Source organism: Caloenas nicobarica, chromosome 1 (assembly GCF_036013445.1).
Source record: "Caloenas nicobarica isolate bCalNic1 chromosome 1, bCalNic1.hap1, whole genome shotgun sequence".
Lineage (NCBI taxonomy): Eukaryota > Metazoa > Chordata > Aves > Columbiformes > Columbidae > Caloenas > Caloenas nicobarica.
This window is the reverse complement of record NC_088245.1, coordinates 200919201-200934181: the sequence shown is the minus strand read 5'-3', so window position 1 is coordinate 200934181 and position 14981 is coordinate 200919201. Positions and strand designations below refer to the sequence as shown.

The 14981-nt window shown below is 41.9% G+C and overlaps 1 protein-coding gene across 1 annotated transcript in view; it reads right to left on the bottom strand.

Moving 5' to 3' along the window:
- Positions 1-404, bottom strand: part of TRPC6 (transient receptor potential cation channel subfamily C member 6) — a 96605-nt gene extending 96201 nt beyond the window's left edge. The window contains exon 1 of the mRNA XM_065632548.1: positions 199-404. Within this exon, the coding sequence (XP_065488620.1) occupies positions 199-341 (143 nt within the window). The 5' untranslated portion in view covers positions 342-404. The remainder of the gene's footprint in view (positions 1-198) is intronic.
- Between the last annotated feature and the right edge of the window lie 14577 nt (positions 405-14981).

Genomic DNA, 14981 nt, shown 5'->3' with positions numbered 1-14981 from the left:
CACGGGTTCCGCCCCCGCCGGGGCGCAGCGGGCGGCAGCGGCACCTCCCGCCGGCCGCGGCCCCGCACGGCCGCCCCCCGCCCGCCAGCACCTGTCCCGCCGCCGCCTGCCCCTCCGGCCAGAGTTCGCGCACAGCCCGGCGCCCCATTCCGCTCCGCGCAGGGAGAGAGGGACGCCCGGCCGGCCGGCGGGACTCACACGGGGTAGAAGGCGTAGGGCGGCAGGGCGCTCTCCTCGCACGGCTCCGCGTCGAGCAGCAGGTAGTCCTGGCTGTCGTTCCGCCGGGCGCCGGCCGCCGGCGAGCTGCTCTTCCGCGGGGCGTAGGGCTGCGCCTGGCTCATCTTGTCCCGCGGCCGAGGCGCCCGGACGCGCAGCGGCACCCTCGGGGCGCCGCGGAAGCAGCGCGGAACCGCCCGGAGCGCGGCACTGCGGGGCTGTGTCCGCGCAGATCTGTGTCCGCGCAGATCTGTCTGTGTCCGCGCAGATCTGTCTGTCTCCGCGCAGATCTGTCTCCGCGCAGCGCCGCGGGCCCCGTTGGAGGGAGGGCAGCGCGGCGGCCCGCCGGGCCCGGGCAGGGGTTACTATGTCAACCGCGGCCGCCGCGCCGGAGGGCAGGCGCAGCTCGGCACCGGAGCGGGAAAGTTTGCGGCGCGTCAGCTGGAGCGGCCGCCCCCGGCCGGCGGGGAGGGGCGGGAGGGGCTGCGGTGCCCCCGCCGCACCGCCCTCGCGGTCCCGCCCCCCCCGGTCCCGCCGGCCCCACGGCGATCCCGCCCCGGCCCCGCACCGCTCGCACGGCGCAGCCTTCCGAGCAGAGCTGCGCACACCTGTGCCCCGAAACACCCCGGCGAGAGGGGCGATGTTCTAAGCACAGCCTCGGCAGGGACAGGGCTCACCTGCAACCGCTTTGTACAAACCCGGCCGGCGGGGGGCCGAGATCCGCCAGGCACCCGGCGGGACCGCGAGTGTGCGGAGTGTGCAGCTGGCGGGTAGCGCCGCGGCTGGGGACCGGGAGCAGCTCTTCTTGCTGTGCTTTAGCTTGGAAATACAGCGTGTGCTGCGCTTTGACAAACGCTGCTCACCTGTTTCATAGCAGAGCTTGTTTTGATCACCTCTAATAATTTCAGAGAAGAGCAGGGGCAATATATAGCCTTTTTTAGAAAAAAATAGTTTTGCAGTTTGACAAAACTCAGTCCAATTTTATTGCTCTGTTCTACTTCACTGATAGCACTGGTAATATTCATATTTTGCTTATGTGGACTGTAATAGCTTAAATATACTAAACTAATTCCAAACTTTTCTGGAAAAAATAAAAAACTAAGGTATTGAGGAAATAGCATCTGTCGTATAGGCACCTTCAACATTATTTAACATAATAGGCTTATTATCTCACGAGGGAATATTTATAACTAAATGTTGTAAATGTACAGTTAAAATAAGTACATCCAAATAAAATTTCTCTCTCATCCCCAGCCATGTTCACATATTGAAACTATTGCCATGGTTTGTATCTGAACAGCACTTCAGTCTTCAGGCACACACACCTTCCCCTCATTTGGTGATGTGCTGAGAAACTAACTGGGCAGACCCCAGTACATCCCAGTACGAGGTGTGCAGGCAGGCGGTGTTGCCTTTGCTCCCCCCAGCATCTGCCAGACCATGGGGTCAATGACTGCCTGCGCCAGCGGGACTTGTGTCACCCACCCATCTGCAAGAGGAGGTGGTACAGAAAGACACCTACAGCTCACTGGAGTTATGACAGTATTTTCCATGGTCTTTAGGCGAGGTTTGGAAATACCTACAGTCAAAGGTAATTCCACAGTTGCTCAAAGTTTCTGAAATTTCTTAAAATTAGATTCTAATGGGTTTTAGAAGTCTTCCTTTCTTGGCAAAACATTTTTTTCTGTCGAAAATAGGAGGCTTAGTAGCAACGTTACCATATGTATTTTATAGTTATCATGCTAATTATTATTTCATATTACTATAAAAAACCAGATATTATAAAGTTATATGCAGACTTTGCATTTGAGAAATATTCTATTGATAATACGTCGCATTTTTATTGTAAGAAAATTGTTTGCCAGTAAAAGAGTACTTTGTGATAGGGGAAATTTCAATGTGTTCCACTGATCTTATGCATAACTGTTTCATTTCACTTGTCCTACTCTGTTATGAAGATATATTTGCTGATATTTTTTTTATTTCTCCATTGTATTTCAACTGCTTTATTTGATACTAGACTGGTGTCTCAAATCCTCTCTTCTAGTTTTTTTTTAGTCCCTCTGTTCTTGCTCAGCCTCTGGTATATTTACTTCTTTTTAAAAACTAATACCATCCAACTTTGCTGATGGGTTATCAGATCCTTTGATTTCAGAGCTTGCTCAGCCACTTTGTTTTCTTCTGCTTATTCCTTCAATTCTCTATTTACTGTGAGTGCCTCTAGGATTATTTCCCTTCTTCCCCCTGATACTTGTGCATCTCTCTCAGCTTCCAGGTGACATTTCTCATTTTCTCAGGTGCTTTGCTTCCTAGATCCCAACCCTTCCTTGATCTTCATTCTCATTATGGCCCTGTAAGCTCTGGTATCATCCCAGGCACTCTCACTTTCTCACCTATCCCAAATCTTCCACAAATTCTGAAGTCACACTCTTAGGTTGCAGTGGTGATGCTCGTGGTTTCTTTCAGATGATACTGCACCAATGGCCCTAATGAAAAGTGAGATAAAATGTTATGGTATTTTTACTTGTGCACGCTGGAGGACTGATATACCATGAGAATATCAATCAACTTCAACAGGGAAACCTGCTTCAGTATTTTTAGTGACTACTTACTGAATGTTAACCACAAACAGCTGCTTCTGAGTATTTGATAGCTCAGAAACATGGTAACATTGTGAACTCTTCCAGTTCTTGGCCATCTCAGTACGAGTTTTTTGATGGTTTCAGGTTAACAGCATGTGATGGTCATGGTTGTTACTTCTGTGATACAGGTTCGTTGTTTTGGCTCTTTGTGTTTCATAGCACTGCTATCAAAATGAACTATAAAAAGGAATCTTTACAGAGACAATGCAATAGGCAGTGAACAACACATGTTCTCTAGAACAAAGTACCTATTATCTTGGGAACAGTGAAAAATTTGTACTTCTATTGGCTTTTTTATTCACTCCAGTAATAAATAAGATATCTATGGTTTTTCATCCCTACATGCTTTTCAAGTACGAATTACCTCTATGAGACCACCTCAGTATGGCACAGTTTTCTTTCACTTCATCAAGGACTGGTAGGACTTGCTAAATTAAACAGTTCTATGATAGGTCACAATTTCGGAAACATTGGTCAGATCAAAAATGTTCGTCATCCTTGAAAAAGAAAAAGGTGCTGAGCCGAAACTCTGGATCTTTACAACCTGATTGTAAAATAAATAAATAAATAAATAAATAAATTTTTAAAAAAGGAAAAGGAAAAAGAGTGTCTTTCAATGTACTGTAACAATTGTCTAAGTCTCCATTGACTGGTTACAGAGTGGAATTATGCAGCACGGTGGGAGTGGGCCACACTGTCACTGCAGGTTAGATAAGTACACATCTTTGGAGGTCAGTGAATGTTCCAGGAGTCACAAGATGATGGAAAACCTGACCAACCTATGTGTCCTGTTGCTCTTAAACATTTATGGCTGGATGGTTCAGGATATAGAAGGAGTGCACTTACATCTGTTTCCTTCTTTGAGTAACAGTCTAGGGATGATGATCTGTTCTGTAACCATCTGAAAGCTAGTGAGGTTCCAGAGAATTATTTTGGCTGGCAAGGTGCTGGGATGGAAAAGCAAGGACTGGTCCTTTGGTGCTGTGAGACAGACAAAAAGTGACCAGAGAGTATGACTTTAACTGTTCATTACACTTTTTGCAGGTCTTTTCAACAACAAAATGATATTTGTATATTATTCTGGCTTTGCTAATGGCCTGGTCTTTCTTTTGCAAAGATAAACAACATACGCTATTTTTTAATGAATTATCCCATTATTGATATTTATGCAGCGTTTCATTAGACAAATCACTGTACGTGTTCTAGAAAAAGTTATCAGTCCTTCACTGCAGTCTTTCCCATACAGATATGTATTTTAAATCAGAGTGAATACAGAACTAAAGAGCTTTTTTCTTCTAAGTGTTTATCTGACTTGTACACATATTAACCTTTTGTTCATTTAATATAAAAAGTCCATTACCCTGAGTGATGATAACAAAATTTGCAATATTTCCCTGCTTAATATTTTCTTATGTGCACCTGTTTTATTACCTAATCTGAAAATACATCTGTCTTCTCAGATAAAAAGCACTGATGTATTTTAGTGTGAAACTGAAGTGTTAGTTTAGAGCTGGCTTAATTGGTTTTATTACAGACAACGAATTACAAACTCTTCCATCATCATTCACTCAGTCAAGTATAGCGACTGAGATACTTCACTCAGAAAGATGAAAAACAGAAACTGAAAGCTCCCGTTCCCTGCACAGGGGAAAGGATGAGAAACGGAGTGAATTCACATGACAAGTGACAGGCACATTGCTTAATGCCCTGCTAGAAGTCACTTGGGTACCATGGCAATGAAAGCTGCAAAAGAAGCCACGCAGAACAGCACAGTACCATGATTCAGCCTCACTGAATAACTTACAGAAAGGTTATCTCTATATGGCAAAATATAGGTGCAATTGTATTGCTCACTTGCAGACTAGTCTAAACCTGCTCAGGAACAAAAGAAAGTGGCAACATCAGCCTGTACTTGTAGCCAGGAAACTTTCAAGGATTCATAGAGTGATGTTACTTGCTCATGTTTAACCAAAGTCTTGTTACATGGGATGGTTTGATGGCACTGACAAAGGCGCTCCAGCACACACCACAGGCAACTTCCCAGCTCTCTGTTTTGCACTGGGAATACTGTCAAAGTTACACTTGTATAAAGCAGGAACAGGGCAAGCCAGTGTAATTGTGGCATGGCTCAGCAGTGTCACTGCTGTGGGTGCGAGCATCGCTTGGAAAGCAAAGAAATATGCTATACAGCAAAGAAATGCTGATTTCTTGGAGGTGTGAAAGATGTGTAACCTGCCTGCTGGAATTTCTTCCTACTACATAGTAGGACTCAAGAATCAAAACTTGCATTTAGAAAGTAAGAAAAGAAAACTATTACTACTCAGAAGTTTTGTTAGTTCACACCATAAAAAAATGGAAAAAAACATTGTCAACTACTAATTCTAACCACAGCTAATCTCTGTCTAAATGTCAATGAGGACAGAATCTCATTGTGCCACAAAGAAACCTTCCCTATGTCTAAAAATGTTCCCTAGTTTAGTCTCGTCTGGCCGTGACCCAGCCCATTGCTTCACATTCTGCTCTCATACCTGTATTCCTTTTCTTCCTATAGAATTCTGCCTGGATACACTTATGAAACTGAAATTCAAATTTTAATCTCTGTCAAAAATTACAGCTGGGCCTTTTTTCTGCAAGGAGAGCTCGATGAGGAGGTGGGCTCAGATGGCTAGTGGATATCGACACCCAAATGAGAGCACGAGGACTGGATCACAGAAACAGTAGAAACAGTTTCAAAAGCCGTCCACAATGTCTTGGCTAAGAAGACCCCAGGGTGTGCAGGGCAGGAGGTACTGCAGGACTTTTGCACTGTGAGAGAGGAGAGGAGAGGAGAGGAGAGGAGAGGAGAGGAGAGGAGAGGAGAGGAGAGGAGAGGGGAGGAGAAGAGAGGAGAGGAGAGGAGAGGAGAGGAGAGGAGAGAGGAGGAGAGGAGAGGAGAGGAGAGGAGAGGAGAGGAGAGGAGAGAGGAGGAGAGGAGAGGAGAGGAGAGGGGAGGAGAGGAGAGGAGAGGAGAGGAGAGGAGAGGAGAGGGGAGGAGAGGAGAGGGGAGGAGAGGAGAGGAGAGGAGAGGGGAGGAGAGGAGAGGAGAGGAGAGGGGAGGAGAGGAGAGGAGAGGAGAGGAGAGGGGAGGAGAGGAGAGGGGAGGAGAGGAGAGGAGAGGAGAGGGGAGGAGAGGAGGGGAGAGGAGGGGAGAGGAGAGGGGAGGAGAGGAGAGGAGAGGAGAGGAGAGGGGAGGAGAGGAGGGGAGAGGAGAGGAGAGGAGAGGAGAGGAGAGGAGAGGGGAGGAGAGGAGAGGAGAGGAGAGGAGAGGAGAGGAGAGGAGAGGAGAGGGGAGGAGAGGAGAGGAGAGGAGAGGAGAGGGGAGGAGAGGGGAGGAGAGGAGGAGAGAAGTAGGATCAGGGATGAGAAGGAATGAATTTAAGGGTGTCGTCCTGTCTTACTGAGGACTCTAGGTTGTGGGGAGACAGATTTCTAGGAGCATCATCATTGCTGGACTGCCAGGATGCTCCTACCTCCATCATATACACACGTGTACACACACATGACTTACACAATCCCATGCAACCATTATCCTACTTTTTGCTGTCAGAAACATACAGTTCTTCTCTATGCACTTTCACACAAGATCTGTCATGCTACATTTGCCTTGGCTTACATAGTATAATTAATTATTGTCAATTAGTTTTAAAAATTTGAAATGCAGTAACACCTACCTATGCTGTATCTACACTGCGAAAGTCAGTGTAACTGAAATATTGCCATTAAATCCATTGCAGTTTCATTACACATAATTTTGTGGCTTTTGGGTAAATATTGTGTTTCCAACCTAGTAGTCTGAGGCATGCTGCTCAAAGATAAAGAACGCTTCTAGTCATCAAGCCCCTATTCCCATTACAGATAATAAGATACTCCTTCTGTATTATAAGTGAGTAGGAGGATATTTGAAGTCAAAACTAGATAGAATTAAGTGAAAAATATCTTGCTAGTTTCCAAGGAGGTGGAAAAGTACTAACCTTCCAAAAAGAGTGTATGTGTAAAGGGATGTTGGACCAGAGATCACGTATATTGTGAAAAGTAATCTGACAGAAATCAATAGAATTATGGCATCATTAAATCAGTATAAGTGAGATCAAAATTACATTTTTTCCTTTGTCTACCTTCTGTCATTACATAAAGAATTTTTTTTTTCAATAACCCCTTGTCCTTCTAATGACTAACATGACAGCTTTTCAATGTGGGTTCCATGTTCACTCGGGATACTCTGGTAACTTCTGTGTCCTGCCCAAGTGGTTCAAAGCATCTCCACCTGTCCCCTAATTTCATCAAAGTAGTAAAGAAAGTGATACATTGAAGCTTTTCACCTACATACTTTACAGGATCATTATGTGGTATGAGATCTTGGAGATATTTAGACTTACCAATGTATCGGGGATAAACAAGTACCATAAATAGTGACAAATAAAGTAGATCTTCAGCAAAAAGAGGTTCTTGAAAATTCAAATAACTATTGCTGACATTTTACCTTTACTGGCAAAGAGGTGTGTTTGTAGAAATGAGTTGTTCAGCTTGACGTGATCACATGCAGCCATGGGAATGATGTGGTTCATAACAGTTGCAACATTTTCTGTTTTCTTTGCATGTTAATTTAAGTGATCTTCGTAAGCTGAAGGTGTGAAGCTTCTAATAATGAGAAAGGAATGGTCATTATTTTTTTTTTTCTGGTGAGTACTAGAAATCTTGAGTTACCCCTGTTGATTTAACATTCAGGTTTGTTTCTGTGTTATGTTAAAAGATGACACCAGCAGTTACTCTAGTCCTCAAACTAAATATCATGCACAGGGATATTATTTTATGATTTTGGGAGAGGGGTTCCCTATGCTTATTGATGATACTTGTATCATGGTTATCAGTTATCTGGCCAGCATAACACTGGCAATTTCCTGCCTCTTTTGAGAAACAGATAAAACCATAAAATGTGAAAAATTTGTTGACAGGAGACCAATAGAAGAGATTTTTAGATTTAAAAACAGACTAACTGCAGTGAGCACCTCCTGAAAAATGTCTCACTGCTATGTCAACTTCATCACTTAGAGATTCTGACATGATGGATATTAGTGTTGCAATGTTGCCTTCAAGGTGGAATTCATAAGCATTGATATCCCACTGATTTCATCCTGTTGTATAAAAAATAATGACTCAGAACACTTTATCTGTCAAAGACACCTTTTCTAAGCTATCCACAAATTATCTCTTAGTTATGTTTTTTCTGAATTACATATGTGCATTGTGTTCTACTGTAAGCTTCCTGTTAGCAATGCTCTAAGAAATGAAATAATCCAGTCTGGAATTACATTCCATTTTGCATTTCTGTTTCTTTTGCTACGACTAGATACTGCACTATCTTATTCAGTGACCAGCAGTAGAAGGCTTCAGTGCTTCAGTGTAATTCTAAGATCTGAGAGCATCAGTTTTCCAGAGAAAACAAGGATGCAGTTGATACTCAACTGGCAACAAGGTGAGAACATCTTTGAGCTCAGACATGTCCTTTTATCTGTTTGATGCTACACATCCACGAGCTACCAGAGAGACTTTGCCTGCTGGGTCCTGCAGGCAGCCCTTTATTTTATATGTTTGCAGTGTAGTTCTGTCACTCTGTCTTCTCTGTGTTCTTGCTGCGCATGATTGGCCTGATCTGCTTTGTTTGGAAATCAGGGAGAAGTGAATTGGGAAAAGAACGTTGTGTTGCATGAAGGGATATGCCACCCAAAACAGCTCCACCAGAGGACCACAGGCTTTCCTCCGTTGTGGTGCACCATCAGCCTTCCCATCTGAGTGATTCTCTGGTTCCTCTACATTCTTGTCTTCCTTTATTTGGCGTTCACATACTTCTAGATTAGTAAGGGTTTGTTTGAATAACCGTTTTGAGAGAAAATTCATATCTGTAATCACACATCAGCAATTGCATGTGGCTGAGATAATTCAAGAAAAGACAGTTCCTATCCCTTATTTGCTGTTACTATTTTCCCCTTTTTCAAAGTTCCACCATGCACTCATAAATAAGAAATAACATTGTAAAACTTGGATAATTATTTGCTTATCGTAACTTTAGAAAAAATCCCGCAAAAACAGATTTCCGGGATGAAGTTTGTTTACCTACCTTAATTGTTGAATTCTGTGAAATAAATTATAAAATATAGTATGTAGTATGTATAATATAGCCATATATATGCCTTGCAGAATAATACAGGAGTGATATACAAAATGTAAGACAACTCAGTCTGCTACATAGTGTGTTTGTCACAAACAATTTTACAAATTCTACCCACCATTCTGGATAAAATCGAGACTTGTATAAGTATATTCTGTTCACATACATCTTCCATCCAAGAGTTTGAGCTGTGGTGGCATCTGCCAGGACATGCTTTGACAATCACTTCTACTCATCATTATTTTAGTCCTCAATTAGTAGTCCCTCTGTGTCCTGCCACTGGACAGGACAATCGGGTGTTTAGTTCCGTTTTAACTGCAGTTTATGAAAATTAAGTTGCATGTGGCATCAGTGTATGAACTAGCAACTGTGATATGAAGCACAGAAGATTTTCACGTTATTCCTTCTCTTCAGTTTTATGCTGTAACATTTCTGCTCATGATCCCTTTTGGGAAATTGCTTGGTTGCTGTAGTAATTAGCCAAAGAAAGCAGGGTCCTATTCCCCTCATTTATTCTTAGAATCATAGAATCATAAAATCATTTTGGTTGGAAAAGACCCTTAAGATCATCAAGTCCAAGTATTATCTAAATCTAACACTAAAGCATGTCCCTAAGAACCTCATCTAAATGTCTTTTAAACATCCCCAGGGATGGTGACTCAACCGCTTCCCTGGGCAGCCTGTTCCAATGCCTGACAACCTTTTCTGTGAATAAATGTTTCCTAATATCCAGTCTGAACATTTCCTGGCACAACTTGAGGCAATTTCCTCTCATCCTGTTGCTTGTTACTTGGGAGAAGAGACCAACCCCCTCCATGCTACAACCTCCTTTCAGGTAGTTGCAGACAGTGATAAGGTCTCCCCTCAGCCTCCTTTTCTCCAGGCTGAACAGCCCCAGTTCCCTCAGCTGCTCCTCATCACACTTGTGCTCCAGACCCCTCACCAGCTTCGTCGTCCTCCTCTGAGCTCTCTCCAGCACCTCAGTGTCTTTCCTGTAGTGAGGGGCCCGAAACTGAACACAGGATTCGAGGTGCAGCCTCACCAGTGCTGATTACAGGGGGACGATCACTGCCCTGGTCCTGCTGGCCACACTATTCCTGATACAAGCCAGGATGCTGTTGGCCTTTTTGGCCACCTGGGCACACGCTGGCTCATGTTCAGCTGCTGTCAATCAACACCCCCAGATCCGTGTCTGCCAGGCAGCTTTCCAGCCACTCTTCCCTGAGCCTGTAGCGCTGCCTGGGGTTGTTGTGACCCAAGTGCAGGACCCGGCACTTGGCCTTGTTGAACCTCATTCAACTGGCCTCAGCCCAACGATCCAGCCAGTCCAGATCCTTCTGTGTGGCCTTCCTACCCTCCAGCAGATCAACACTCCAACACAACTTGGTGTCATCTGCACACTTACTAAGGGTGCATTGCACTCGACCCCGTCATCCAGATCACTGAGAAAGATATTAAACAGAACTGGCCCCAGTGCTAGGCTTGCTTTCTAAAATTCAGATAAATACTAACTCTGGAATATGAGATGTTGAAATGTACTAGATGCTGCTGGTCTCTGCATAAGTGTCAGACTGTTACAATATTAATTTTGGAAAAAAATGCCCTGACTTCAGAGTAGAAAACATGCAGTGTTTCTGTAGATTTTGTTTGCTTAGAATCATGACGGCTGTTTGGAATATTTCTCTGCTCCTGGGATGACAGATCTAGCGATCAGTGCACCTCTGGGAAGGAAACTCATATGCCTTATTCCATCAACGCCAGCCTTGCTGTTCTGGGCATCCCTGAGACAGCACAAGTGCTGGTGATGGGCACTGCAGGGCGACCAGATGGTGAAAGCTCAGCCTTTATGATCAGGGAACATTGCTATCCTGACAGCTGAGTTTTTAGTTAAATGCATTAATACCAGTTTTCACTAAGCAAAAAGACATTAACTCTGACTCCAGAAATGCTTCTGGGACACAACTCATTGGAACCTTATGAAAAAAAAAATAAAAATAGGGAGATATTTTATGTTTGCCTTCTTCCGCACTGCCTTTAGGCATCTGTTACTGTCAAATGCAGAACGCTGGATTTGACAGATTACTTAGTCTTGTCAAACATGATAATTCTTGAAATATTAAATTATTATCCCCTGCAAAGTTTACATCACTGACATACTTATGCAAGATGCTTATTTGTTGTGTATGGCTATGCCACCACAGTGCCATAAAATACACAGGCCTCTAGTTTCACTACACCACAATGCATAACATTTGCCTACTACTTTTACACCATGGCACTGCAGGAACGATGGTGACTACTTAAATAGCTCGTGAATTTCTTAGATCCAGACCAAATCACTAAGTTGAAAAAAATTACAATGACTCATACTCATTTGTTAGATACAATGAAGCCACTTGTGCTGTTGAAGTGTGTTATGTATCCTACACTGGTATTATTACTATCAGCTCAACTGATGGATAGATTTAAGCTTGCTACTCCTAATTTTGTTATAACTATGATCTTATAAGCAACGGTAAAGCCTAGTGGTTTGAGGATTTTCTTCCACAATATTTCCAAAAAGTAAAGGCAGAGCCCATAAAGCAGACTGTGCTTTACCACAGACTTTTCATTTCTACTTCAGGATACAAGACACGTCTTTTCAACTGGATCACTACTGATTTGTAGTGAGGAAGTTTGCTTTGAAAAATTTGCTATTATTTGTTCTATGAAAATTCTGATAGTATGGAAGGTTTTAGATAACACTATAGCATAGAGCTAAGAAATTTAGGGCACACATAAAATTATTGTTGTCCATGGAAAGCTGCAAGAAGTGCATTCATTAAATACAGCATCATGTAAGTAAAATCAGTTTCTATCTAGCAAAGTTAAAATATGAAACAGATCATGGCACATCTGCAGATTTTCCAAAGAAAACTTCCCTCTGATGGTCTGTACAAAATTCATTGCAGTGTTAATCTGCCTGATCCTTTATCAAACTATCTGCAGTATCGATGACGTGATACTGGCTGGGTATAGAAGAGGGAAGGTATATTTGGAGGCAGAGACACATCATCTTTGGGCTTTTAAGAATATTGTGTGGGTGGGAAGTCATTTTCACTTACATTTAGATGTTTACAACACAGGCATACAGCTATTTAGGCTTCTTCTACAGGTAATTGTCTGTCCATTTAGGTTAAGACTAATTAGACACTGCAGGCAGAAGTTTTCCCCCACCGATCATCAGGGAAGCCTAGATAATTACCACAGAAGTAGAAGTTTTAACACTGCAAATGTGTAAAAGTTAAGCAAAATAAATTCTGCTCCACAGTTCAGCATTCATCTCTTTTTAGGCCCCCACACAATAGTCATCACATAAAACTTCGACAAAGTCGTGGCGATAGATGCATGCATGTCCTGTGAAGTCGTGGTACACAAAACTGGGAAATGTGTTAAGCGGGAATATTTGCTTCCATACTCCCCTTTTGCAAATGGCAAAGATGAGTTATTATCTGTATTTCATGCCGTGGCCATTTAACCCTCAAAAGAAAAAAAAAAAAAGGAAAAAAAGCAATTATAGGATTTAGTAAAGACTCTTTTTAACCTAAAATTAGGCCACTAAAGGAGTGGGATGATGTCAGGGCAGAGGAACAGGCACAGCAGCTCTAATACTATTTTCCTCTTCTGATTTAAAATATTCATTAAGATTCGGAAAAAAATCAACATCTTTAGAGGTCTTTTTTTCCATTTTCTCATGACAACTGATATGCAGTAAGAAATCTCTCCAAAATACTGACCTCTTACATTTGGTAGCAATAATTAATAAAATGGCAATATTAAAATCTGGTTGGATAATTTTTGTTCAGGCTTTGCAAAACATCCTCATGGTTAGCGTATTTGTAAATAAAGCTAGCAAAGAAATAAAATGTGAAAATGAATGCACTGAATTGTTATGCTCATTTCTTTTTCACTAAATATGCAGGGATCTTCTTTTATCCCCTGAGACCAGATGTACCACATGTAATGAGATTCTGCAAAGTATCAATGTGCACAAACACCACAAAAGGAATCTGGGGTTTTCAGTTCCTTCCTGACAAGTAGGATTAATGAGGAATGGATAAATATGTATGTAGAAAGCGAGATTGATTGAAAGTTAAGTATTATGGACATGATCAATGTTTAGGGGAGTACTGATGTTCAATACATTGAAGAAATTCTCCCAGATAAAATTTCCCTGGGGAAAAATACCCCAAAAAACCAAAAAAACCAAAACCTTTAAACAATGATTTTGAATAAACTAGGCCTACTGAGAGACAAACTGAAGTTATTCACTCAGTATTTCTTGGTAAAGTTTGAAAGATTTTTGATTGATCAGACAGCAGGTCTCTGTGTTTTCTTCACCAAGCTGAAGTTGCAAGACAAGTTGCGGTTGCAAAACATCTTGTCCCAAACTTTGCAGTTCTCAGCTCCTCACCTGTCTGCTGATGCCTCGGTACTGAAGAAAAGTGACAACAAAAAATACATTAGATGAATGCAAACTACAGCAGTGACCTACTGCACACAGCCACACACACACATCAGCTTGGGAACAGTTTGTTCTGTACAGTTCACCTCGATTCTGAGATGATTTTTTACTGAATTAGATTTTACAGAGATCCAATGGTATTACATATGCAATAAAACCTCCACAACTGTCCTGCACAGACTCCATTAAATCATATGCCACCTACATGGAGCCACAGTTGTATGATATATTTTTAAACCTCTCTAGGTCCTCCAAACTACACTGTGGATTAATCTCCTCTTTTGGATTAGAAAAATACTGCTCATTGTTATAAATAGATGAACCATCGTATTTTTAACTCTACATGGTGTCTTTGAAAACATGACTAACAAAATATTCTGCTGGTCTCCATAAGATCATTTTGGTACGTGTGTCTTAGCTGACAAAAATGTGTATGACAAGGACAAACCAAAAACCTACCTGAAAAAAATAATACCCACAAAACTATCCATATTGCATCAAGTAGACAACATCCTGGTTTTTTACTTCATAATATCAATTAACAACAATAAACTCATACAAAAAGGGCTACTTTTGTTCTGCCAAAGCAATTTGTGCCCCTAGCGAACAATTCTAAGAAAAAGTCAGAAACGATATTGAAGAATTAAAAAAATATATTAATGCTGATTCGTATCCAAGAAACATGAGTTAACTTGCTTAATGTTAATTACATCCTGACTAAAGCTAATGAAACGTATCACACAAAACTCTTCTCTGTCAATTTTCAGCAGAACAAGTGTCTCCAAAATGTTCAGTTTCTACTTGACAGTTGTGGTGGTGGTGTTGTTTTTTCTTGGAAAGGTATTAAATCCCCAACTGAAAACTGGCCATTCTTGATCACTTTAAAAAATAACCCCTTGATTTTTTTTTGTTGATTATTTCACTTTTCATAATTACATTTGAAAATTTGAGATCAGAATGAAGTAATTTAAACCCTTTCAGAGTGAAATACTTCAAAAAGCCCATTAAACCTGTTTTAGTTTTGAGGTTTTTGTTTTGTTTTGTTTTGTTTTCAGCGATAAAGTGCTAGAAAAATTTTATCTTTTCAGACAGTGACAGTTAGTTTGATCTGTTTGAATTACAGACAAAAATACAAATTAATGGTTGTCACTCTCCATAGATAGTCCACTAGAAAACTAATTATTGGTTAGAAATTCTGATCCCACTGGAATTCACAGAAATTGTGCCATCAACAGACTGCAACAGAACCAAGAGTTTATCTTAGGTATTAGCAGGACTGGGAGAAAAGCTTTAAGGAAATCTGAGCTGTCTGGATGAGCTAGATCAGCATCTTTGTGTTATTAATAGTTCCTAATAATACCAAAAACTCTCCCACAACTAGGAGCCAGCCCAGTAGACTTCCATTGTATTGCTT